Source organism: Vicugna pacos, chromosome 9 (genome assembly GCF_048564905.1).
Source record: "Vicugna pacos chromosome 9, VicPac4, whole genome shotgun sequence".
Lineage (NCBI taxonomy): Eukaryota > Metazoa > Chordata > Mammalia > Artiodactyla > Camelidae > Vicugna > Vicugna pacos.
Genome location: NC_132995.1, coordinates 41074533 through 41102236, shown reverse-complemented (window position 1 = coordinate 41102236; position 27704 = coordinate 41074533). Strand labels below are relative to the sequence as shown.

General features: G+C 47.4%; 1 protein-coding gene across 6 annotated transcripts in view; it reads right to left on the bottom strand.

Moving 5' to 3' along the window:
• Positions 1 to 2144: 2144 nt before the first annotated feature.
• The window catches only part of DUS2 (dihydrouridine synthase 2), a 48639-nt gene continuing 23079 nt past the window's right edge, over positions 2145 to 27704 (bottom strand). For all 6 annotated transcript variants that reach the window (XM_072967591.1, XM_072967588.1, XM_072967589.1 and 3 more), the window contains 14 exons: positions 23748 to 23793; positions 21070 to 21161; positions 20205 to 20248; positions 19112 to 19172; positions 15857 to 15904; positions 12909 to 12974; positions 12657 to 12727; positions 10585 to 10671; positions 9061 to 9229; positions 6828 to 6949; positions 5399 to 5539; positions 4154 to 4241; positions 2963 to 3036; positions 2145 to 2733 (listed from right to left, as the gene is read on the bottom strand). In XM_072967591.1, the coding sequence (XP_072823692.1) occupies positions 2496 to 2733; positions 2963 to 3036; positions 4154 to 4241; positions 5399 to 5539; positions 6828 to 6949; positions 9061 to 9229; positions 10585 to 10671; positions 12657 to 12727; positions 12909 to 12974; positions 15857 to 15904; positions 19112 to 19172; positions 20205 to 20248; positions 21070 to 21161; positions 23748 to 23793 (1347 nt within the window). In that variant the 3' untranslated portion in view covers positions 2145 to 2495. The remainder of the gene's footprint in view (positions 2734 to 2962; positions 3037 to 4153; positions 4242 to 5398; positions 5540 to 6827; positions 6950 to 9060; positions 9230 to 10584; positions 10672 to 12656; positions 12728 to 12908; positions 12975 to 15856; positions 15905 to 19111; positions 19173 to 20204; positions 20249 to 21069; positions 21162 to 23747; positions 23794 to 27704) is intronic.

Sequence of the window (27704 nt, the reverse complement as noted above, 5' to 3'; positions counted from 1 at the left end):
CCCACGCTGGCCAGAGGGGACACAGGGACTGTGGGCGAAGGAGATAAGACCAGCCAACTACAATCGAAGAAAGTTAGTTGCTGAAGTCAGCACAGGGTGTCAGGAAGACAGGGTCAGCACTTTGTCCTCAAATGCTAGGCTGAGGAGTTTGGACCAGATCCAGAGTGCAATGGAGAGCCATGGAAGAATTCTGAGTCAGAGTGACACCTGGAAGGAACTGAGCATGCAGGACTGCAGGGGTAAAAGATTCCCTACTCATCTGTGCACCAAGTCCATTCTGCTTGCTGTGGCCTTCGGAAGATTTCTCCAGGCTTATCCCTTCCTCTGTGCTCATACCAAAACCATTTGTCCCCAAAATGTGATGAGCCAAGAGGAAGTCCTCAATCAAGGTGGCTGGAATGGATGGGTAAGTGTGGTGGCCACTAATCCAGAGAGGGGTTTGGGCATCCATGTGGCCTTAGTTTAAAGTGGGCAAGGTAAGAACAGTGGATGGAGCTTTCAGACTTAACTGGGTCCTTCCAATTGGTCCCAGGTCTTAGGCAGGTCACTCTGAGACCAGGGTAGGCGTCACTGAGGTGTGCTAAAGTGAGACCATTTGAGGTCCAACACATTCAACCAGGATTTTGCCAAACATCCTCAGTCAAGGAACACACACTAGCCCCATCCTACCTGCTCCCCTGTGAATGACCTTCTCCCCAGTACTTTTCCTGGGCCCTCAAAGTCCCCACACTCTAGCCTCTATCTTAGCAGCTTATCACTACCCCTGCCTCTCCTTCCCCATTGTCCACAAATGAACCTAACCCCTCCAGAGAAGGGGCTTCCCCAGGGAAATCACATTGGTGGAAGAAGAGGGCTGAGGACAGAGCCCAACCCCACTGGGGAAGTGGATCTTAACAGTTGTTACCTGGCCCACAGAGACAGGGTCTTCCAACCAGCTCTGACTAACTCAGGATGCCGGAGGGGTCCACTGGGGCCTCTCTGGCTGTCCTGTTTCACTTGATGTATGAGGAAAGACAACGGGGACATTTTGATTAAAACAGTTTTTTGCAAGAGAAATCAGAAATAAAAGCTTAATGGCTGAGACTGGACCATGTCTCAGTCTCTCTCCTGGATGGGGCCCCTTCTCTGGGAACAGTGGTCTGGGAAGTTAGTTAGGGCAGCTTTGGTATGGAGTGACCCCATGCGCTGCATAGTGCCCTATCACAGGACTAGCCTGTTTATCCTCCAGACACCCTCAAGCAGGGAGAGAACAGCTGATCCCACTATCAGAGAAGAGCCCTTGGGCCCAGCAAGGACTAGAAGTGACTTGCCTAAGGTCAGACAGTGATGAGTTCCGAGAAGCCACTGGTACTATACCTGCATTCAGAAGAGCAAGTGTGGGTGTAGGGAGGGGCAGCTCTGGGACTGAGCTCAGGGGCCTCACCCACCCAACTCTTGACTCAGGTCAACAGGGCCAGGGGTGCTGTGGCACCGGGGCTTGACCCTGAGGAGATAGGAGGAACATGGCCTTGGCCCAGAGGGGAATCCCCCCTCCCCGCAGAGCTTTGAAAAGAGGAGGAGAAGCAGCCTGTTTACAGCTGAGGAAGCAGGGGCGGTGCTGGGCAGGGACCTTTGGTCAGAATGCCCCTCCCAGTAAGCGGGGGAGGCCCCACAAGATGTGGTAGTTTGTTTGCTTCTCACTGCCAGGAGGAAATTAAAGAGAATCTGCCACTTCCTTCCGGCCCAAACGGGATGGTGGGGGCAGAAGGTGGGGGGAAAGGGGCGTGGGCGGGTAATTACAAGAGCCCCAAATTGCTGTCATCAGCAGTCTCCAGTATCCTCTGCCCAGAGCAGGCACCTCATAGGTCTGAGCTCCAGCCAGCTGGACCCAGTACCCACTACTTGCCTGAGCTGGTCCCTTGCTGGCTCCCCAAATTCCATGTCACTTCCCATCAGGAAAGCCATTTGAGGGCCAGTGCCTTGGGTTTACCATCAGTAGAACAGGCTTCTTGGGCTCTCCTGGCTCAACTCAAATCCAGTGAGCATTAAAGGTGATACCCATCTCCCACCTCCATCTAGACTCACAAAGATGGGAAGAAGAAATGCTTTAGGAAGCCCCAGTTTGCACAGAGGGTGGGAGTAGAATAATTATGCCAGGACATCAGTCCATGTGTGAAGATGCCAAGGCTGAAGCAGCCAGCCATGGGTAAGGGTGGAGGTGTCTTTATTGCACTGGACCAATGTCAGGTTGGGGAGGTGCTACCTGAAAAGCTCCTGTTTTCAAAGAAAATATTGAGGTTGCCGGGAACTTGGCCATGCTATTCAGACCTACCAAGGGAGATGGGCACTCTGGGCACCCCTTGGCCCATGCTCTAGGCTGATGGCCCAGGCCAGAACCTCTTAATTCCTGCCAAGCAGGGGCAGCAAATTGTCCAATGGCATCTGATTGATGCTTTGCACCCACAGCCATCTTAGGGCCAGGCCCAGGGAGGGAGAGACCAGGATAGGGACAGTGGTCACCAGCCTTCCAGTGGGCTCTCTTTACCACTTGCCAAGGCTACAAAGGGCTTCTTGCACAGCTCCCCAGGCCTGGCTGGCTCCTGAGCTCTGAAGTTCCCAGGGTCTTGGTCAGGGGCCTCCCGCTTGCGCTTGTGCAAGGAGGGGCTCTCCTCACCCAGCCGACCCTCAGGGAGGCCCTGGCTCCGCAGACAGACGATGGCTGCAGCCTGCTCCGCCAGTTTCTTGGACTTGTCCCTGGGCAGACGAGGCATGGAGCAATAAGGCAGGGAGGCAGGCAGACTGGTTACAGGCCTAGAGGCTGAGAGGCCTGACTCTACATACCCTTGGCAAAGATTCTGACAAAACTGAGGAAGGGGTTGCCAGGGATGCCACTGCTCAGATATACCATCCCCCCGACCCTCCTAGGCCATGCTGGGATCAGGCCCCCCACCCCAAGCCTCATGCCCACTGATGGGAAACTCACCACAAGGTGGACTGGTACTTTTGTTCAGCAACAGTGACAACAGAACAGAAGAGGCGATCCAGGGGACGTTGAACCTGGTGCAGAGAGAGCAAAGGCACAGGGATGTCCACATGAGGGCAGGGGGAATAAGCCCTAGAGGCTCATCTGCCAGGGTCATGACAAAGGCAAATGAAATGAAGTACTTCCCACCTAAGTCACATGAAGGCTACCTGTATCACATGTTCCTCCCCAGCAGAAGTGCCTGGTGCATATTCCAGGGAAGAAAGCCAGACACACAAACAGACAGTGACATCCCAGTGTGTCAGGAGTTCTGTCATAGACTTAAGCAAAGGGCCATTAGAGGCCTTAGCTGCGTGGGACTGTGGAGTTTCCTCCTATTGACATTTGGATGGGCCAAGTTCCCCCAGATGAGTTCACCAGATGGTAAAGGGGTGAGAGGGGACAAGGACTGGAGCAAAGAAGGTACACCTGGCAAGACGACCAGGTGATGTGGCGGACAGAGAGCTGAGCAGATGAGACCTGAAGTTGAAAGACACATGGGGGTCTCATGCTCTGTGCTGAGGTAGTAGGGCTTGATCCCAAAGGCACTCGGGAGCTGATGAGGACTTGAACACGGGAGACAGAGGTCAGATTTTGTTTTGGAAAAGTCACTCTGGCAAAGGGGAACACAGGCCCAGAAGGTACAAGCTTGGAGGTCAGAAGGCCAGTCCAGAAGAGACAGAGCAACCTAAACAGGCATGATCATCAGGACCCAAGAAAGTGAAGCAATACGGCCTCAAAGTTTCCACTGAGGGGCCCAGATATGGGGCACAGAATTGGGTGGTCCAAAAGTATGTCAGTCTGACTTAGGTTTGAGCATCCTTCCTAAGCTAATTGGCCTTTCCTAGAGACGTCTCCCTTACCTAAGCAATGCCACTGGAAGGGACTGGCCCAAGCAGCCCTTTTGTTTGGTCTCTGGTTTAGTTTTATGAAAGTGGCCTGAACTAGACAACAGACCCACTGTCAAAGGGAAGGAGCTAACAGCAACTGGCCCAGTCACCAGCAACTGTTACCGGCCCACAGAGGGCAGAGCCAGGCTCCAGCCAAGCAGTTTGGAGTTCAGGTACGAGCTCTGGGTGTGCTGGGGGTGATGGCACCAGCTGTGGGAGTGTCATGGGCTGGATGAAAGGCAGGCCACAGCTAGGGTCTCACCGTTTCATACACAGGCTGTGCCAACTTCTCCCTCCGGCACCATTCCAGCAGGCACATCTTGGGGGTGATCTGTGGTGAGTATGCTCTCCTGGGGAAAGAAGGGGAAGGAGTCAGGGCCCACCTACTAACACCATTCCATTCCTCAGCAGGAGCCCTACTCAGTTCCTGGTAGGAGCTGCAGGAACTGAGACATCACACTGCTGCCTTAAGTCTCCTGTACCTATTTCCCCGAGCTCCCATTTCTGCCCCACCAGTGGCTTGGGGCATGGGTTCTATCTAAAGGGAAGATGGGCTCCAGCTGCTTGGGGAATTGGGATGGGAAATGAACTCTAGGAATTCTGAGGTCCAGCTTGGAAAACAGCCTTCAACAGCCAAGAAGAAAGGTCCAGTTTGCCTCTCAAGACAAGATGAGGAGGGAGTGGGTGGGGGTGGAGAACATAGGTGGCCACACAATGGTCTCAGGATCTAGCTCAGCGCCCATCCTGACTCTGTCTGCTGAGTGTCAGGATGATCAGCTGCTTCCCTGGACACAGTGGACTCTGGTGGCAGTCAGTCAGTGACAGGGTAGGAAGTGCCATGTTCCAGCTTCCCACCAGGAGCTCTCCCTGGATATGACTTCCCAACCCAGCTGTATCCACCTCCCTCCTCCCAAGTCCTTGCCAGACAAAACTGACTACCGGTCTGAGCCTGGGGACCAAGAAAGGCTCAGATCCTAGATTGCAGAGGACAAGGATGAGGGCCTCATTCAAAGCTAAGTCACAGTCTGAGGCAATAAGTGGCCTGAGGCTACTTCTGCCTAGAGAGGGCACCACAGGGCTAGAGAAGGGCAGTGAGGGTAGGTTTCTCAGCCAGACCCGTGAGGGTTAGGGTCCTGTTGCTATTGGGGAGCTCCTTATAGGCATCTAGTTCCTCAGGAAACTGGGGAAAGGAGGGGAAAAAGCACAGACTTTCAGGAATGGAAGAAGTCCCCCCAGCCTGAGTTGTGGAAGGGGACGGGTCAGTAAAAAGGTGTCCAGTCACCCTTGGAACAACATGCACACCCCTGACAGCACTGCCTGGGCTTTCAGGGACTATCTTCTCTACAGTGCCTTCTTTGGATTGCCGAAAATTAAGAACAAGTGTCCAACCAAGGAGACCTGTGGTCCCCAAGCTTAGCATTAACCATGTACAGCAACCAGCTTGCTGGCCCAATCAGACAGGAGGGTACTGCCCCTGGCCCAAGCCAAGGCCAAGCTGGAGACCTACCTGTCAAACTTGACAGCCATCTTAATGACACCAGAGGTGTCTTCAGCTGGCTCCTCTGGGCTCCTGGCCAAGAGCTTGGCCCGTCGAGTATCCAGCTCTCTTGTGGTCTCTTCGTAGAAGGCACCAAGGCCAAAGGCCTCACTATGAAGGGACAGGCAAAGGACAGCAAGCCTCTTAGTGGAGCCAGCATTCAGGAAACTATTGAATAGCCCAGGGCCCCACCACTGAGAAATGCCCCCCACACACACCAGACCACCACCAGGGCCTAGCCGTCAGAAGGTGCTTCCTACCCATCCCTGGGATCAGCTTGAACTGACAGATGGAGAGTGAATGTGGGCTCCTGAAGGTGAGCACTAGAGGGGTGGCTGGGCTGGGTGGAAAAGATTCTAAAGGTCACCTCACCACCTAAGCCAAGCCTCTCTTCTGGGGAAGAACCCACAGGCAGGAGTCTCCAGCCAGTGGTGAGTAAGTTGACCTACACTGACCAAGCACAGGGGTATACATGGCCTCACCCTCATGCGCACCCATGGGAGGAAGACACAGAGGCCTGACCACTGACTGGTTCCCCACTTCCTGTCCTGGCCACAAACAGGCCAAGCCTAAACTGAGGTAACACCCAGAGCTACAGAGAGCTACTCTTGAGAGTCACCCTCTTGAGCTCACAAGATACCTGAGTCAAGCTGGTTAAGCTATGTAGGGTAGGGACAGAATGAACACCACAGGCCCAAGGTGGGGAGGAAGGTTCTGGCAAGGCTCTTCCCTTCTAGGAAGCATCTTGAGGGCTGGAGGATATTCATGAAGATGGATGCCTGAGGGCGAGCATGGTTCAGAAAGGCTTCTCTGGAGGAGAGAGGACATAGACAGCCAACTTTGGGGGGAGACAGCATTCAGGCAGGAGACCCAGTACAAGCACAGGTCAACAGGGAGCTGTGAGAACAGGCATGAGGCCAGGTTGTGAGGGGCCCCAGATGTCAACCACTGAGCTGGAACTCTACCAGATCTAGAGGACCAAGGGGTGGCTTCTCAGACTGCAGAATGATGCGGTTTGGGTGCAGGCTTAGGCCGGGGGCTCCATTCTACAAACCCAACTCTCCTAACCTTTGGATCTTGGTGGCCTGGCATGTGACATATCTGTTACTAGGAAAGCCCCTTCTTCCCCAGGAATTCCCAAGCTCAGCCCTCACATTCCTCCATCCTGCTAGTGCTCTAGTTCCCAAAATTATGCCCCCGAGATCAATCCAGGGCTAGAAAGTTCTAAAGCTTTAAGTCCAACCTCCTTCTGTGAGGCAAAGCCATTCCACCTCCCCACTCCAGCACATCCACCTCTAGGAGCTGTGTCCCGGGTCCCTTGGTAGAGTCAGCTTAGGGCTCAGGGTCAAGTCTGGATAATGTCTGCAAGGACAGATAAGCAGCCCATTGCCCCTCTCACCAGATTTCCCGGGAAGACTGGGCAGCATGGAGCAACCTTCCCTGGGGCGATTCCAGCTGTTCTCGCAGCATCTGGCACAAGCAGTACTTGGTGTTGGTATAGTGGTTGTCATACTGCACAGCCTGAGAGAAGAACTGTCATGAGCCCCCTTGCTGCCTGGGCAGGCTTTGAGGCCAGGGCTATGCTCTGATAGCAGAGAAAGGGCCCTGAGGGGGTATTAGAGGTGTCCCTGAGGCTGAGGCAGTGTGACCCCATAAAAGAGCTATCTCCATCCTGGCCGCCTACTCTTCCAGTTAGTGGTACAATGCTTGAGGGTCATACTGAGGCCCACGGTCAGGAGCACACCCTGCTGGACAGTCTGACTAAGGTCCAGATGTGTAGGAAGCTCCTCCTACTTCAGCCACCATTGGCTACCACAGAGGACCTGCGGCCAAGCATCTTAGAAGGCGGGGAGGGGGAATAGCCAAATTCTGCTGTGACAGGACCAGCCCTGGGACAAGGGTGTGACTCTTCTATTCCTTATCTTAAATAGCCTGTCTCTAATTTCCCCCTTCATGGGAAAAGCAAAGCACCATCACCAAGCATGTTCGCATGTGTTACCTGTCATTTCACTGAGCTAGACAAGTGTGAGATGCAGCTGTTACCACTGCTCAGATTGGGAAATGCAGACTCAGGGAGGCAGGACGACTGCCCAGGGATACCCAATGAAGCCCACCTGGCTGAGGCAGGCAGGAGAGCACTGGGTGAAGGGTGCCCCAGCCCTCCAGAACCCCTGCCCCCCTCACCCCCTACACTCTTCTAATGCTTCATCTAGGCCTATGTCTTCAGTGTTTTGGAGGTGCCATGGCACACTCAGGAAAAGCAAGGACACCTGAGTAAGCCCTGGCCAGCGGCAAGGCCTTGATTTGACTTGTTTGGGACAGAAGGCACCTGGCTGAACCAGAAGCAGCCCTGCTTATGCTTAAAAGCCACTCCCTTTCTCTGGCCCAACACACCCTCTTGAGCTGCCAAGGGAGGGCTTGAGCAGGAATAATAACATCACCTTTCACCCAGCGAGCAAGCTCGGCACTACTGAACGTGCCTTTTCTGCCACAGACTTGCCAGCCGGCTGATCTAGGCTGAGGCAAGCCTCCCGTGCCTCTGGCTGACCCAGATCATTGGAGAACCCAGTGGTCACCAACCTGCCCAACAGGACACCCTAAGCCAAGAGGATGAGGGCTGCAGCATCAAGCAGAGGAGGCTCTGGAACAGAGGCTGCGCAGCTCTGGACATAGACCTCAGGGCCTCTGACCATCCCCAGCTTGCACAGCCTTGGAGACACCCACATGTCATGGCAGCCACAACTGCCCAGGCATGGACATGGCTTGAAGGGGGCATAGGCAGTCTGAGGATCTAAGAAGCTTCTGACTCCTCAGGTGGGTGAGAGCTCCAGGACTGAAGAGGAGGGTGTACGTCTGCTCTGGGTGAGGGCTGAGCTCTCTTCTCAGGCCCAACTCACTGATGAATTTGAGGACCACTCACTGTCTCTGCCTATAGATATGCACAGCTAATCACAGAGTTCCAGGGTTGTGCCAAGGGGATAGAACAGGTGTCAAAAAAACCCTCCCTTACAGGGAAATGCCCCTGGCACCATCATCAAGCTCCCAGTGAGAAGAGAAAGCTATTGCCTGAAAAGAGGGTTAAAGTTAGGCTACTTCCTAAGATCATAGTTAAAGTACTCTAAGAATTAGCAAGAGAAGAGTTTTAGAAGGGATTGTGACTGATGATCAGGTGACATGTCTTTACGGAGAGAATCTGTCCTCAACAACAACAGCTACAATGGCTCCTCCTGGCTGTGGGTGCTCCAGTGCCAACCTATTGGCACAAGTGTCTTCAGGGACTCAGACGCCACTGTCATTGTGCACGGGTGTGTATGTGTAGGGGGTAGAAATGTGAGAGAGAAAAAGAAAAATATCATGTGCTTGGGGCCCCAATAGCATCCGGGATCCAGACGTCCTTGCTATGACCCCCCACATCTTGGAAGCTTTAGAAGAGGGTGGTGGTAGGGGCACAACTCCCCAGCACCCTCTCTGTTCACACTGCAGCCAGGGAGAACCCATGCTACACTACAAGAACTACAAAGAAAAGGAAATAGACACAGGCTGCTGGGGGCTGGGGGCTCACCCAAAGCACTTTCTGCAGGAATGTGACGGACAGAGAAAATGTTTTGTTTTGAAAAACTGCGTAGACATACGTATCTGATATACTTCTGCATGACCTCCTCCAAGGGCCGTGGACCCTCTTTGAGAAAAATGGATGGGTTCCACATGGCTGCTCGGGCCACCATCACTGAAGAGGCTGCCGTGGCTTGTCTAAAGTCTTCTATATCCAAAAACCCTTGGATGTGGTCGTGAGATCCTCCACTGAAAAGCAACAGGGGGGTGAGAGGTATCCCCATCCTGGTATCCCCATCCTCATACTAGCATTTTAAGAAAGCAACTCCCAGATCTGCTGCTCATTAAGTGACTTTGGCCAAGTCCTTCAGCTATGAGAGCTTCGAGAGACTGGAGATTACAACACATACCCCGCTATGGGGTCAGAAGCACCAAGTGAGATAATACAGTCAAGCAGCCCAAACCAAGAAGCCTGGCTCTTAACAGGTACTCCGGAAATTTTACCTTCCTTCCCCCTCATCCTGAACAGTGGCTAAAGTCAGCCCACATCTGAGGGACAGGGGTCATGCATACTGGGATCACAGGAAAATCCTCAGGCTTGGGCACCTATATGCCCACTAACGGCTAGATCAAAACCCTGGGTAGGGAACAGACGCAGTGGTGGTTATGAGAGGAAGGAAGGAGGCGCGGTTTAGTTGCAATTTCCCTTCCTGCCACCCTGTGGCCCCAAGGGTCCCCTTGGAAACTGCTCTGTCTTTGTTCCATTAGCAGCCGGGAAGCAGCCTCCATCCTGAGACAGCACTGCATGTGGGGATGGGAGTAGAGGGGCACCCCCTTCAAGTGGCAGCAGTAGCAACAGGGCCCAGGGTCTTGAGTAGCCCTGTCCTCTCTCTAAGCCACGCCTAAAACTCCCTGGCCTGGGGAAGGCCAGGCCTGGCTACCACCCCACCCTTAGCTCTCTCTCTTCCTCCAGCCAGGCATGCATTTTGTTGGGGCTTCAGGGCTTCTGAACTTCTTTGTTCCCATCCTGCCATCAGGCAGATGCAAGGCTGAGCTGGACTCCCAACTGGCCTACACAGGCCAGCTCCCCAGTGGCAACAGGACACTGCATGGCCTTTAGGCTGGTCATTGGTACCTCACACCTGCCAGTCAAGGTTCCTGGTCCTGCCACTGCCTAGAATGCTCATCCAGGCTTTGGACCATGACCTGCGTCATGCTCCCTGAGCCATGGCTCTATGTGTTCTGGCTTGGGACTTCTCACCCCACACTCTGCCCACCTGACTCTGGTGTGATCGCCTTCTCCTGGGCCTGTTTCAGCAGTCACTTTCCTGCTCTCCCTGAACACTCCCACCTCAACCAGTCCACCAAAACACCCTGGGCCACTGCCTACCACATACCTACAGTGGCCACTCACCAGAGGCCAAGAGACATGACAAGCACTCCACAGCCTCATTCCCAATTTCATTTTTTGTCACACCCTTTTTTTTCTTCTCCTTTAGGGTCATGTTTTGATGCTATCTCATTCCATTTTCTATATGCCACCTCAAATCCCTTCTGGGTGAGATGAGGCATAAAAAAATAAATGAGGAGGAAGGAAGGCTTACTTGGCTATGACAGGAATGGAGAGGGTTTCAGCGATGGCTTTGATGATTTCACAGCTGACAGGGTGCTGAGGTCGCTCCTCCCGCTTCCTTGGAGATGACAGAAAAAAGAAGGCTGAGGGCTCGGTGTGAAAGGGCATGTCACAGTTAGCACAGGGTCACATTAGCCAAACCCTACTGTCCTCCCTACTGAACCTCAGGAAGGCCATGTAGCAGCAAGGATGGGGGTCTGGGCTATAGGGGATGGCTCTCCCTGACCTCTGAGAGTACACGCACTCATGCTGAGAAGGCAAGTCCAGCCCTCGGAGGCCTGCATGTGGGGCATGGCTGCAGGGGGCTGATGTGGGTGGTCATACTGCTATTCCCTGGCTTCCCCTCGCCTCTGCCAGAGATGAGAGACAGTGTCTTAAGAATGCTGCCTCTACTGTCCCAGTCTTGCCCTCCCCTAGGGACTAGGAACAGCTGCCGCAGCTCAGACTGGCCACTCCCACACAGCTGCCTGTGCTGAGGCCAAGTTGGGCAGCTGATTCTGGGGAGAAGCACCTGGCATAGGGTAGGCCCAGCAACCAGGGCAGGCCACAGACCATGGCTGTCACGAAGAACCACAGGGGAGGCAGGACCACAAGCTGGGGCTCCTGCTTCCACGGTCAACTGCAAGAGTTCTTGTGTATGAGTGAGTGAGTCTCAGGGATGCTGAGGTAAGCCCTGACCTGAGGTGTGCTCAGAACAAGCAAGAGAGGTGGTCGCCCAGACAGCCCTTACCCAGGTCCTGCCTGAGTGTGTTCCCTCTGCTAAACTCCTCAATAAAAGGGTCAGGGGCCACAAGGCCTTAGAAAGCCTGGTCAACCCCCAGCCTCCATCTCCACCTCTCCACACCCCCAGCTGCCCAGTGCTAGCCCATCCTCAACAACTTTGATGGCCAGAAAGTCCCTCCTTAAACTCACCCAAAACTGTCTTCCTAGTGTTTCCAACTAGTGGGGAAAAGGAATAGCTTTATTTATTTAGAGAACACTATATGCCAGGCACCATGCCAAGGCTGTAAACTTATAACCTCATTAAGAGCCTCATGACAACCCAATAAAGCAGAAATTATCTTAATTTGAGGACTTAAAATGAGGACTATGATGCTCAAAGAGGTCAAATGAGTTGTCCAAGGATACACAACCAACAAACAGCAGAGCTGGGATTTGAAACTAGGCAGTCTGAGCCCAGAGCCTGCTGTCTCAGGAAAGGGCATGTGTGTACACATGCATGGCCTTTCACCTCCTTCTACTGGCTTCAACACACACAGCTCTGATCTCAGTGGTAGAGCATTTGACTGCAACACACACAGCTCTGATTTTCTGTTTTATATGTTGGAGTTCTGGGTTCCCTTCTCTGAAAATGCTGTAATAGACACAACCAGCAAAAAATGGGCTGTTCCAACAAGATGCCTGAACTCAAAAGGAACATCACTAAGAAGAGAAGTCACTCTGGCCAAAGTCGGCTGACCTGGGATTATGTACAAAAGTACATCCTGGACACAGGGAGCATGTTTGGCTGGGAAACCAAGGGTAGGCTTCAGCAACACCTCAGCTCCTAATAAAGAGCTCATTAGCTACAGATACAAGGACTGTTTAGTCATTGTGACAGCTGGCAGTCCAACAAGGGCAGATAAAATAGGTAATGTCTTTAAAAGAACAGCAATCTGCCTGGGGTCATTCGAGGGAGAAGCTATTGCTGAATGTAGTGGAAAGAAAATGACACTCAGCTCCAATTCCACCACTTCCTGACTGCATAAAATTTTGAGCAAATCACTCATCCTGAGGGAGAAGTGTTTCTCCTCCTTCTTGGTCTCTTTATATCACCAAAGTTCGGTGCAGTGCCTACCACAGTATATGCTCAAAGAATGAAACAAAGGAAAATGCAACCACATAAAGGGTATGACCTTCCTGAGAACTTACAAGATGTCAAAGAGCTAGGCGGACCTAGGCTGCATACACAGAAGTTGGTAGTCACCTGGGGTCTTATAAAAAAAACATTAAGATGGCTGAGGACTTCCCTGCAAGTCGGTCACTAGAAAGGCAACCACTCACCTCCCATGAACAGCAATGGCAGCGATGCCAGTCCTCTCTATCCGCTTCACAAGGTTCAGGGTATCTTCCAGCTGAGGGAGGGGACCACACAGGGTGGTTACTGAAGTCACAGAGGGAGTAGCTGCCAGCTCCTCGAGTGGGTTCAGCCCTACCCTCTTCTCCAAACCTTCTCCGGCCCCTCAAGAGTCATTCACACCTCCGTATTACATCTCCAGAGAAAATGGACCTTCAGATGTAACACACCATCCTTACCGATGGCAGGATGCGAATCTTGCAGGTCACAGGTCTACATGTCCCTTTTACAAGAGTGCTGAGGATCTGCAGAGAGAACACAAGAGCATCTGCCTCTTCTGGAACAAACAACTGCAACTGCTTGTACTAATTAATTCTGCTCCAGACCTGTGTGGCCCACTGGCATGGACACGCCTATGTCCATGTATGTGTCCATGTGAATGTGTCTATTACATAAGCTCCATGAGGGAAAGGATTCATCTTTTTTATTTTGTTTTGTTTTGTTTGTTTGTTTGGGGGGAGGAGGTCATTAGGTCTATTTGTTTATTTATTATTAGTTTTATTGTTTTGTTTTGTTTTGTTTTTAAATGGAGGTACTGGGATCCAAACCCAGGACTTCGTGCATGCTAAGCATGTACTCTACCATTTGAGCTATACCCACCCTCCTTTTTCTATGCTGAACCCCCAGCACCAGTAGCCCCTTGCCTAGGATGCAGTGGCATACAAATATTTGGTGAATGAATGAATGAGTGAATACACGCATAGATGGATCTGCATGCGTGCCTCTTTAGAACACAGTGATCCTTTGCCAGGGCAAACATCAGAATCACCTGGAGAGCTTAAGAAATACAGAATCTTAGATTCTACCTCATACTTCCTGAATGAGTCTCTAGGGGCAAGGTTTAGGAATATGTGTTTCCCAAAGACTCTGCCCAGTACACTCTCTCCTCAAAATGGTTCTAAGGCCTAACGCTGGTTGAGAACACACAGCTCACGGCTCCATTTCTGTCTGAAAGCAATGTTCCCTGATTGCTGTTTCGTGATCTGGCAAGGGAGGGAGCAGGAAAGCTTTAACAGAACCCGGACCCTGTCCTAAAGTACCCCTCTCTTTAGGGGAGTTGGATATACAGGAATGAAACTGGTAACAGAAAAGACAACATAGTCAACATATTAAAAAGTGTTTATTTTGCATAGTAATTGCAAAGGACTCCAAAGAAAAATCAAGAAAGTCATACAGAAAAGTGTCAGGTCAGTAGCAAACCAGACCATATGAGAGTCAGAGATCAAGAAAGTGTAGATGACATTGTAAGTCTGTGGCCTTACTATCTTATTCCCTCACCAAAAAATTCGGGCCAGGCAAGCCAAGGGGAAGGTGATCCCAAGAGCCCTCTTCCAAAAACTGGATCCCTGTCCAGCAGAGCAAGGGGACATCCAGGCAGTGGCTGCCAGTTTTGGTTCTAACAGGTGGGGGCAGCAGAGAGCCAGATTATAAGAACCAGTGAAAGAGGCCTTTCTCTCAGGGACAGGCTAGGGCAGGCCTCTCCAGGAGACATCAGACCAAGAGGCTGGGTTGATAGGCAGCTAGACAGATCATAGGCAAGACATGGCCTGCTGGCCCAGGCACAGCTGCCGGAGCGTGGCAGGAAGGAACTGTCCCCAGGTGCTGCCACAGGAGGCTGACTGGGCCTGAAGTCCTAGGATCACTTTGGCAGGCCTTAAAGGGGCACCTACCCTTTAAGAGGGGAGGGTGGGTATTGTTATCCATCAAGATACACAATAAAAAATTCTCTGACAGAGACACTAATCCTTTCCCTCAGGCTGACAGTACCATCTCTGGAAGGTTCCTTTGTAAGTGCTGACTTAGAATTCTCTGATGTTTGGTAATTTCAGAAATATCAGCTGGTTTGATCCAATTCTCTGTTCTGCAGAATTTCCTTTTGGTGTATTTTATCCAAGCAGCTCTAAGCATCTTTTTCAGTATTTCTGTTCATTTCATGTGCATGTTCAGGACCAAGAAAGCAATTAGTAACCAAAAGTCCTAGCTACTTTCAAGAGTCACATGGGAGGGGTAAGGCCAACTGGAGTTTGTCTTCTGGTCACACTCTATCTGAACCTCTCCTGGATCCAACTCTCCCAGATCCAAGCCACACCTCATGTCTCTGTGGTGTGAAAGTCTGTGGGGGAAAAGGCCCCAAGACAGGCCCAGATCTGAGCAGGTAACAGGATTTACTTTAGAAAGGAAATTACCCTACAAATGGTAAAGATACATTATAGGCACATTAGAAATACATTACCTGTGCCTTTTTGCCCATGGGAAAAATGAGAAGGTGCTTAGCCTACAAACACACTGTCTTCCTAGATCCCAGAGACAGTAGAGGGTGGAGGAATATACAGAGTTGGGCTACTGACCCAGCAAAGGCAGCTCTAATGGGTGGTGCCTTATCCCAAGTTGCTCTACCTTGTGGGAGACACTAGGATGCTTAAAGCCCAGACAGGAAAATGGGGATAGAGAATGAAAAGGAAATCAAAGGAGCTAAGAGAAGTGATAAGGAAAAAGCCAGTGGAATAAGAAGAAACTAAAAGGTGTATATGGTGTGGCAGAAAATGTCACTCCCACATGCCCTGGCAGCTCACAACATGGGGTGGCAAACATCAACCTGTCCCCAGGGCCTCATGAAGCTGGCCACCAGAATCATCAAGAGAAGGGGATCAGAGTAGGCTAACTTCAGCTTACCTCACATGTCCCTAGCCTGGCTGCTCTCAAAGGCGGATGGTGGACTCTATCTCATCAAGCCCCCTAGGAAAGGCCAGTCCTATCACCTGAAACACACAGCCATTGAGCCCATCCACAACCCACAAAGAGCCTGGCCTACATTCTCATGATCTTCTCAGAAGGGAGAGAGGCAATACAGAGGTGGTTTTAAATGAGTCCTCAGGTCCCCTTGCTCTCGGTTGACACGTCCCTAGCCTTGGGCTTCTAAGAACTCCAAGGCTGCTGTAGGCTAGCTCAGGGGTTCCTAAACCTGCCTGCATGTCAAAATCATTGGGAAGCCTTTAAAAATATGTCCAGACTCCCAGGTGGAGTGACTGATCCCCTAAATCTGGGGAAGGGAAGGGAGAGGTGTTCCAGGGAACTCAAGTTCACAGGCATGTTTAAGGACCTCTGCTTTCACTCATGCAGGACTTACCTTCTCAATCTTGTCAGGATCTGACAGCAGAGCAGCTCCCATTCCACCCTAAGGAAAAGCACACAGAGAGGCTTCTTACAGCTGGAGAAGGGTGGCTCCTCCCCGTGGTATGGCAATCTGGCAGCACCCCAGTACTTGCCTCCAAGGGACCAAGTTAAAATCAGCACTTCTCCTAAGCATGCAGAAAAGCAGCTGCATCTGTGCCCACAATCTCAGGGACCAGAGTTTGATGAACTGTAAATGTCATCAGTCCGATTCTCTTAGCAAGACCCACAGATCTATCTAGAAGTAGGTTCTAAAAAAACATTTTCAGGACTGCCCATTCCCTACCCAGGGTCTCAGTGTCTTAATAAACTAAACCCCACCATCTGTCAAGTTCTTAAAAAAACAATAGATCATTCTTCCTTTGAAATGAGATCAAATGCATCTTCTTCTGATCTTTAACATCACTTCCTTTGACACCACCACCTCCAGCAAAGCTACACATCACCTGCAACCCTTGTCCACGACAATGGCCCACCCAGTTCTGAGCGCCCAGACAAATGTCAGACTCTAACAAAAGCCCCAGCTAATGGAAACCAACAGCCTATGGAAGCACTTAAATCTTGACGTTAGTAACAGTGGTTGTCCCTTGATGGTGGGATTACTGGTGATTTTCCTGCTTCTTTTGTACTTTTCTACATTATCCAAGTTTTGTACAATGGTATGAATTACTTAAATAATCAGAGGAGGGGGAAATGTAAAAAAACAAATCCAATAAATATATGGTATTAGTATACAGACTGTATACTAATGAATGCTCACAGGATATGCTCAGAAGGTTTTTGTTCAGTTATTATTAGAGTTTAATTTCATGTTTAAGGGTGACAGATTAGAACCAGAGAGAACACTGAACCAGCAAAGACTGAGCCTGCATTTCAGAGGAGAAAGAGAAGATCAGAGGAGCTCCTAGCCCTGGACCCTCAGCTACAAACCTTAGAGGACTTAAGGAAGCCCTGGCCACTCAACCCTGGCTCTGTATGTCCTTCACCTCACACATGAAATCCGGCCCTTCCTTGTAGAATCACAGGATCTAAAATCCAGTCTCACTGGCCCTTCCTTCCACAACAATGGCTTTCTCAATTGGTATTTCCTTCCTTCCTTTCTATTTAACTTATTTATTTGCTTTTTTGAATAGGTAACACATTAAAAATCTTAAAAGTTCAAAAGGATAAAGAGTAAGAACTCTCCATCCCTGAGATTTGATTTATTTTTTTAATATGACTTCAATTTTTGAACTATGAGAAGAGAGCGATATTCAGCTGGTATGCATTGGTATGACATACTAGGAGGTATCCGTCCTGACTTGTCAATACCAGTGCTGTGACAGTTATTTATTATTTTAAGTAGCACCCTGCAATGGGGATTTAGTCCCTATGCAAAACCAAATAAAAACTTAGTTTCCTTCCCTGGGGGAAACCAGTATCACTAGTTTCTTCTGTGTCTTTCCAAATATATTCTATGAGAAGAGAAGTAAACATATATGTATGTTATATATATATATATTCATTCCCCCTCCCCCATATATAAATGGTGGTACACCATATACAATTCTGTTTCTTGCTTTTTTCACTCCACGATCTCAGGGAGAATATTCCAACAATTTCAACTCTGCTCCATATGCAACTCAGGGGCATCCAAGAGTAATTAGAAGGTAGCAAAAGATAACCTGATATTCTCAACTTCTCACAGGCAATTTCAAACCTCCACAATTCCTTGAAGCAGCTGTCCAGAAGGCCCTCTGGTTTTCAAGCATCCAAACGGCTTTTCCCTCAGGCAGCCTTCAGCCTCCTGGCCTAAAGCAAAGGTCCCCAGGCCAAGTAACTCCTGAGAGCAGAGCGGCTGACTCTGGGCGGTGGGCCATGAGGACATCTTCTATGTCTGCCTGACCCTGACCTCACACCCTGTGGTAAGATTCCCAGGGACAGCCCCGCAGGAGTCCCTCTGGTACCCCACATTCAGCCAATCCCAAGCTGTCCTTGTTTTCCGATCCAAACATCCTTTTCCTCTAGCTGTCCCGGTGGCATTGACGACCAACAGTCCTCCAGGCTGCCAGTCTTTCCTCCACCTACCACCACCACTCATCCCACCTCTCCAGTCCAATCATTTGCCAGCCAAGTCCTGTCAAATTCTGCTCTAGTTTGGCTTCTCTTCTCTCCATCTCTGGTCTCTCCTGTGGACCCAAGACCTTCATCTCCCATACTTGTGTCCTGACCTCTAGCCTCTTCCCACTCGAATCCACTCAAATCCACTAGACACATGACTTCCAGATTAGTATGTCTAAATATTTCTATATATAGAATATATTTGGAAAGATACACAAGAAACCAGTAACACTGGTTCCCCTTGGGGAAGGAAACTACATTTCTGATCACATGCCTTCTCTGTTCAAAAAAGGTCAGAGAGATCTCAAGTCAAAGTTCAGCTAATCTGGTCCCAATCCAGATTTTCAATCCTGTGTTCCTCAGCTTCCTCTTTGTTTCCCACTCCCCAACCCTCTGGTCAAATCAAGGTTCTCTGCCTCTACTTCATGTTGGCCTCTAGGTCCCTGCTTGTGTCCCTCCCTCCGCCTTCAGGGTCCCAAACCTCCTCACCAAGGCCCACATTTCCGCACAGGATCCTTAGTTTAAAGCGCTGCCTTTCTGCTCCTTTCTCTGCGTTTCCCTAGCAGTCATGTCTGATCTCTTGTGATGACAATGGGGACACACGTATTACATCCTCTATTTTTTTGTAACATGTGTCTTGGTTTTAGTCAAGAAAAGGCAAAGCCCTGTTCACATGATTCTTTCTTTTAACATTTACATCATTTGTTTTATTACTTGAGCACAAGTGTTCTGTGTGTGTATTTATTTATATATATATGTATACATGTGTATGCACATATAAAATTTTTCCTGAACCATTTGAGGGTAATTACGTACATCATAGCCTTTGACCTTTAAATATTTCAGTGTATATTTTCTAAGAACAGGGATAGTCTTACATAACCACAGAAGTTATCAACTTTATATATTTACACTGATACAGTAATTTTAGCTAATCTACCATAATCTATATTCTACTCTTGCCAGTAGATTTAATAATATCCTTTGGAGCACTTTGCCCATTAGTACAGGATCTAGAACAGAGTCAGGGACTGTACTTCATTGTCACGTCCTGTCAGTCTCCCTTAATCTGCACCCTGTATTAGTAACAAGTATAAAGAAATCAGTTTACCTTGGTGGAATACTCTTTTGGACATCCCATGTTGACGTCAATACCAGCCACATCATTTTCACTGGAAAAACATGAAGGAGAAAAGGTAATAAATGCTCAACTTGAGAGTAGCACAGAGTCAAAGGCATGGGTCTGAGCTCATGAAATTTTTACAGTGTCCCTAGCCCTCTGAAACACACCAACCCTCAGTGACAGAAGGTAAAAAATCCTGTCTCTAAAATGTGCAACTGGCTCCCCTGAGCAGAGCTCCAGAGGAAGAATATAACACACTCACACATGAGGTAAGGGCTAGCGTAGAGGACTTCGCTAGTTTCAAGTTGTATCAGGTAAGTCAAATGCAGAATGACAGCCACGCTGCACTAGATCCCAGAGTTCCAGTTCTAACTGGGTGGTAAAAGCCCTTTGTCAATACATAAAAGTGACAGGAGCACAAGAGCCCTTTTCCAGGGCACTGGTTCTGGTGGAAGCTGCAGGGCAGTCTTTGTGTGCTAGGCTGCACAGGTGGCTTCCTGCAAACAATTCTCAGACATAGTCCCTCATCTTCTGGTACATACACAGTTAACAGTCTGTAAACAGCAGCAACTACTGCCTGGGTTCCTTCTCACCCTGGTTGTAATTAATAACAATAGCTAGCACTTAGTAAGCGCTCACTGTGTGCCACACACTGCAAGACACTTACATGCATCATTTCGTTTACCTTTCCCTGTAATGCCAGAGGGAGGTAGTACTATTGGTCTTATTCTATAGATGAGGAAACTAAGTTCTCTGTGAGGTTAAGTAACTTACCTAAAGTCGCACAGTCAGCAAGCAGCGAAGTATCAAAGTATCAAAAATGAATTAACACTAAAAAATAGGCCCTCATTCAGAGATTCTCTGGGGTCCAGACACAATGGGTACACATGAGGCCCAGGGCAGGCCTTGGACGGCACAAATAGAGAAGGAAACCTGACACTCTTAACCAGGAAACAGAAGGCAGTGGACTGGGAAGCAGAACTGGGAAGCAGAAAGATGTCACCTCCAAGGTCACCAGGAATAGTAAGACCACACAGCCCATGGGAGAGGCAAAGGCAGTCCCAAAGAGAGAAGAACTTACACAAGCCTGGCCACAGCAAGGGCTCGCTCTGCATCTGAAGTCCCCTGGGAACATAAGAGATTGCATCAACTGCTGCCCTGACACAAGTACACATGCACAGAAAGGACACCCAGGCACGCCACACACACACACACACACACACACACACACACACACACCAGCAAGTGAAGTCCAGCTAGCTTTCTCTTTAACAGCTAGCCCACCAGACTAGCTCACTGGTGGAGACCAAAAGTAGACCTGGAGGGCTGAGAAAGTGTTATCAATGGTGCAATTACTTTAAAACATAAAAAAAATTGGAAAAGTTTTAGTGTGAACATTCATATACCCATCACTTAGATTCTACAATTAACATTTTTCTATATTTGCTTTATCATATGTCTACTCATTGCTATCAATTTTTTAAAAACCTAAACATCATTCAAGAGGTATCTCTGAAAAGAGACCAAGAAATTCCCAAAATGAGAGAACAGAGTTATAGAATCACTACTCAACTCTAATACAAATCTTAACTACTCTTGAGGAAACCTCGTTTCTTTTTATGGGAAATAGATACAGACTACACAAAACAAAGACCATGATCTGAATAGCCAATGCCAGGGAATAAAAATATATAAATCATGCCAAATAGATAATCCCTGCGATGAAGGAAATTAAATTTGAGACTGGAAGCATATAATAGACTGCTAGATCTTGATTTCCATAAACCATCTTCAACAGTGTAATCGCTCATGAGCAGATCTTTGAAAACCGTCAAAGTAGAGTCCTCAGCAAGACTGAAGACCACTGTGCAGTGGAACCCAGGCATTTAGTACTGTCTCGGCAGGGGGCACGAGCAGGGAATGCACTCAGCCCTGGGATCCCGTACCATCTGGAAGACGACCCTGCTCTGTTCTCTTTCGCAGGTGCGGAAGACCACTCGGTCGTCAGGAGCAACAAAGTCCACTGTGCTGAGCACCTCTGCAAGAAAACACAAACACATGGCGCCACCTGGTGAAGAAGCAGGTTCAACCCAGCCTAATCCCTAGAAGAAGACACAGGAAAAGTATCACCCTGAAGGGAAAAATGGGATGCTGGAAATATACTATTCTTGAAAGAAATCAGTGCATACATGGGAGACTTCTCAGGTGCTGATGATGGTCTACTCTCTCACCTAGAGGTGGTTAGTTACATGACTGCTCGCTTTAGTTATTTGTTAAACTGCATGCTTGTGTCTTATGCACTTTCTCTGTATGGTGTTTACAATTCTCAATTTTTTTAACTTTGACAGAAAGTGTACATACGAAGAACCTTATCTGTGTTTCAGATTTTGTCCAAATCTTCCCAAAAGATGTCATTCTGAAATGCAGCAAAGTTGTTATTTCTTTTTTTTTTTTATTTGGGGAGAGGTAATTAGGTTTTAATTAACTAATTAATTAATTTTAGTGGAAGTTCTGGGGATTGGACCCAGGACTTCACGCATGCTAAGCATGTGATCTACCACTGAGCTATATACCCTCCCCCAAAGTTGCTGTTTCTTAATTACTTACCTATCATGTGCATTGTGTATTGTGAGTGGAGATTTATGATATCACAGGAAATCCTCATAATTTACAGTTGTGTATCTGCAAATATGCCTGCTTGCTAAAATTTATTTGTAACCCCCTAATCAACACTTGTGGCATTTTCATGGCCATTCACGGACATGCATAGAACTGCAAAATATGCAGTCACCAACACACACATACCCAGCTGAAGTCAAACAAGGTAACGCTCTGCCTTCTTCTTTCAGCTCTCGTCCTGTAAACAAGGGTCTTTACGACGGTGTATTTATTTAATGCCACTTTCTTTACATTTTGGGGCTTTTTGTTGGTGATCTCACCATCTACAATGGCCCTTAGCACAGTGCTGAAGTGCTACCTAGTGCTCCTAAGCATAAGAAGGTGGTGACATGCCTTACAGAAAAAATACATGTGTTAGATAAGGCATGAAATCATAGTGCTGTTTATTCAGGCATGAAATCATAGTGCTATTGGCTGTGAGTTCAGTTTAATGAATCAACACTATATATTAAATAATGTGTCTTTACACAGAAACACACATAAAACAAGGTTATGTACTGATCTGTTAATGAAATAGTGTGACCAAAGTCTTGCAGGAATCTAACACTGTATTTCCCCCAGGAGCAATGGTTCAGTATTTGCTAATTTGGTGTTTGCAGCAACTTTATAGAACGTAACTACTGCAAACAACAAGAATCTCACATGCTCTTCATAATGAAGTTCTGCAGTAGGTACTATCATTACTAGCTTTCAAAGATGACTACCACATGGAAGAGACCCAAAGTGGCAGACAGGAGAACACACCTACCTCAAAGGCTTTTCTGAGCAAAAACGGAGATCGTTAATGCACATAAAGCTCGTCCACAAAGGGAAGTTTTTAGTATCATCCCAGCACTGAGCAGATTAGAAGGTTAAAAAGGTGGGGTAAAGGCAATGACATGTGGGGAGAAGTCACTGAAGTGATCCCCAACAGCACATTGATCATGACTGGCAGTAAGAAGTCTAAGAGAAAAACCACAAAAACTTAGTGTTTACACTATAGTTTTATGTTTAACATCAAAATACTGAAACCCCTGTTAAAGTGCTGGTGAAATCCATTCTGACATAGTCATTAATAGGTACTAACATGGGAAAATATCCTAACAGAAAAGTAAGTAGCAAAACATGTAGCATGATCCACATCTGTGTATAAGGGGGAGAGTATATATAAATATGTCATATTTTTATACATACACTTCACTACACATATAAAAAAGTACATGTTATTTCTCCTTGTGATCATTTTTCAAGTATGGGATGATGGGGGATTTTCATTTTTTAAGTTGTACACATCTATAACATTGAATTTTTCATAACACAAAGAAAATATAAATCTAAAACAATTAAAGACAAAATTAAGTCATAACTTCTAGTGAACTTACATTAAGATTTCACAAACATGTATACATTTCAAAAACCTCAGACAATACCACAACTCTAATCAAAGCAGAATCAGCCTCATCAATAAAGTATAAGCAAAACCACAATTCAGCACAGTTCACCACTTCCATTTGCGAAGTACTTACGTGTACCTTATCTTATGTGATCCTCACATTCCAATCCTATGATTTAAATAAAGCATGGATTATAACTTTCATTTTACAGCTAAAGGAACTGAGACAGAGAGGTCATGTGACTTGCCTAAGGACACAGTTAGCAAGTGGCAGAACCAGGACCAGTGCTGAAGCCATCCTGACCCTAAGCATCCCTCCTGTGCAGTGACATCTGGTGATTTACATGCTAGCAAGTCTGTGGGTAGAAGGCATCCTCTGCCTGTTTCACATCTGGCTATTTGTCACAGTCTCTGAAGAGCAGGGACTGTTCTCAAGGGAGCATGTGATCCATCAAATTACACAGCCAGGCAAGGAGCACCCTGGAGGACACTGTCACCAGGGCAAGGGCAGTGGTAGCACAGTTTGGCTGTGATTGGGCACACACACAGTCCTGGGACCAGAGTTGCACTCACCATTGACAACTCTCTTGCACTGAAGCATCTTGAGGTCGATCAGCTCCTACAGAGGAACCAAACAGCACATGTCAGTCCTGGACACATATATGCCCTAGGCATAGGGGGAAGGCCTTCATCACACACCTGATGGGGGTCAACTGGCCTGTCACCCAACTACCAACATCAAATCATGGCTTTTTGGATATGTAGTACTGTCCTCCGCAACAAAGCCTGGCAAGCAGGGGCTTGAGTCAGCTCCTGTCAGTGAGCTCCTCTTCCCAGGGACCTTAGAGATGTCTGGGGCCTAGAAGGGGTGAGCCACTCAGGGAGTCAGAGAGAAGACAACAGCCTAAGATGTGGACACCTGGACCTTCCTCATCTACTAGTCTCAGCTCCAGCCCATCCCCTCAAAGAACTTCCCACCTCATCCCTATGCAAACAGCAAGCAGTGAAGGGCTCCCAGGAAACATCCAAGGACAAAAGTGAGACCACTGAACAGGAGCACAGGGAGGAAGACCTGAGATCAACATAGGAAAGAAAAATTTAAAATTCTATCCAACACAGGTCACGCTATGAGGAAATGAAAGGGGTAAGGCCCTCAGCTCTGGGGATATTCAAGCAGATTCAGGAAAGAAAGGAAAAGGGGGTTTCTTCAAAATCAGGATCAGAAAAAATGAAGGGAAAGCTCATGTGTCCTGAAGGGTTGAGATTCTCTACCTCTTGGTGGGAGACAAGACTGCTCTGCTTTGTTTGGTGGTCATTTCAACAGATGTGGAAGATAAATCTGAAGGGCTAGGCACCCATCACACTGCCCAGAAGCTCACATCTAGGAGTTGTGGAAGTCCAGAAGAAGACAGGGAGAAACTCTCAGCCCTGGAACTCAGGCTCACGCTGACTTGCTTTGAACCTCGGCATGTCACAACCCCAGCCAGGTGGACACAATGGCCTTCGCTCCCTCATGTGGCACGTAGGGCTAAAGTGGCCGAACAGGCCCTCTGGCATCCACAGGCCCCTCCCCACATCTATCATCCAGGTTAATACGCACTCTAGGTATTTCACTGGCTATTCTTTTCATGTTGTGTCCAGGTCATCAAGTATCTGATGCTCACCAGGCCTGACCAAATAAATCACTACCTCCAAGCAGTATGGATATACGGTTGGCACTCAAGCCCCAAGAATCAGTGCGGTGTCCCAAAGCACAGACAGACCCCAACACAGCGCTCCCATAGCCAGTGATCCTGGTTGCAGGGCAGGCAAGAAGGCAAGAGGACAAGTGGGCAGCACCTAGTGGCCTGTGCTTATAAAAACAAGGTCTACAGCCAGGCTGAGCTGCAGCTGGGAATGGGCAGGGCAAAGCAAAGCCAGCCCCGCAATAGTAACTTGTCCTCCTCAGGATTCCCCAAAGCCCCTGCAGAGTCCACCTTGACAGCCTTATCGCTTCTTTGTATGCTAGTTATGGATGCAACTGTTGTACCTTTACCATTAGACAGTGAACCTCCTGAGGAGGGTTCGGTCCACACAAAGGTGGGCTTTGAGGACCCTGACCAGGTAGCCTGAGCCCCAAGGGAAGGAGCTGAGGCAAAAAGGCCCTTGAAACATCTTACCTTCTTTTCTGTCTCCAGACTACACCAAAAGAGCCTTTGGGACCTGGACACAGTCTCAATCATCTTCGTATCACTAGCCTCTAGCACGTTGTAAGTGCTCACTAAACATCTGCTGAAGTTGGCTTCAATACCTACACACAGCAGATGCTCCGCTTTTGTTAAATGGAGAAATTAATTTAAACTGTTACCAATAAAACCACAAGTATACGCCTGCTCACCCACACACACTTAACACTACTGTTTATAAATTTTATTCATTTCTAGTTAATTCTATAGGTACAGAGTAGAACCTCATTTTTTCTTCAGTGTATTTTCTTAATTGGTGAAAACAAACTAAATTGTTTTCCCATGTGGTTGAGATTATCATCTGTGCATCCTGATATCAAACTGCCTTTTATATGTACACAAGTTGTGTGGGAAAAAAAGGCTATTCGTGGTCAAATTGGATATTGTTTTTCTGTCTCAATTATCACAAATGTTTTTCTGATACCAATATCACTTTCTCAATTTTTATCATACATAACATTTTATTTTTATAGAGGAGACTACTCCAACTTTGCCACAAACAATGCCTTCTAGTTCCCAATCTATCTTCATCACATAGTTAATAATATAATTTTAATTGGTTTTTTCTTCTTTTTAAAATTAACTTAGCTTTTTAACTTATCTGAAAATTAAGCCCATTCATAAGTCACTTTTTAGTCATATGGCTACCTAATATCTGAATAGCATTTAATTTTAAAGTGTCTTATCATGTATGGGTTTACTCTTCCTTGTCTGTTAATGTGTTACATTCCTGTATCTGAACTATATCCTGCTACCGTTACCTCCTCCATTCCACTTGGCTAGCTTACTCTGTCTGAGCTGACCTTTACAGTTTATCACCAGTGTCTCTCAATGCCACCTTTCCACCCTCACCTCTGGCATATCCTTATACTCTTTCAGTCTCTAGCTTGGCTAAAGAATCATTGGTTTATCTCTTGTTTTCAGAAACACAAATATACTCAGATTGATAAACCATGTAATTCCCCCCTCAAAAAAAAAAGGGGGGTCACTGCCAAGATGAATAATGGGAGTTCCATAAGGAGAGAGAAGGGGTAGAAAGAATACTTGAAGAAACAATGGCAGAAAATTTCCCAAATTTGATGAAAAAGATTAATCTACACATCCAAGAATCTCAACAAACTTCAAGTAGAATAAACTTAAAGAGATCCATACCTAGACACATTGCAATCAAACTGCTGAAAATCAAAGACAATTGATCTTGAAAGCAGCACAAGAGAAGTGACTTATCATGTGCAAGTGACTCTCAATAAGATTAACAACTGATTTCTCACAAGAAGCAATGAAGGCCAGAAACCAAAGAGGTGGAAGACTTGTACGCTAAAAACTACAAAACATTGTTGAAAGAAATTCAAGAAGACTTCAATAAATAAAAAGATACCTCACATTCAAGGAATGGAAGATTTAATACTGTTAAGATGGCAATATTCCCCAAACTGATCTATACATTCAACACAAATACTGTCAAAATCCTAGCTGCTTTTTTTGCAGAATTGACAAGCTGATCCTAAAACTCATGAGGAACCCAGAACAAACAAAACAATCTTGAAAGAGAAGAATAAAGTTGGAGGAGTCACACTTCCTAATCTCAAAACTCACTACCAAACTACAATAATCAAGACTGTGTGGAACTGGCATAGAGATAGACATATAGACCAAAGGAATAGACCTGAGAGTCTATTTTTTTGAGGGGGGAATTACATGGTTCCTCAAAAAATTAAAAATAGAACTAACAAGATCCAGATACAAACCAAAATAACTATGATCAATTGATTTTTGACAAGGGTATCAAGACAATATACTGGGGGAAGAATTATCTTTTTAGTGCTTGCTTTGGCAGCACATATACTAGAATTGTCTTTTTAACAAATGCTGCTGGGACAACTGGATATCCACATGCAAGAAAATGAATCTTGATTCCTACCTCATATCATATACAAAACTTAATTCAAAATGTATCAAAGACCTAGATGTAAGAGCCAAAGCTATAAAATTCATGGAAGAAAACACAGGTATAAATCTTTGTGACCTTAGACTAAGCAATAATTTCTTAGAGATGATACCAAAAGCACAAACAACAAAAGAAAAAGTTAGATAAATTGGACTTCAGCAAAATTAAAAGTTTTTGTGCATCAAAGGACACTATCAAGAAAATGAAAAGACAACTCACAGAATGGGAGAAAATATTTGCAAATCATACATCTGATAAAGGTCCAGTATCCAGAATACATAAAGAACTTTACAACTCCTAGAATAAAAAGACAAACAACTCAATTTAAAAATGGGTATTCCTAATTATCCCCCCTCA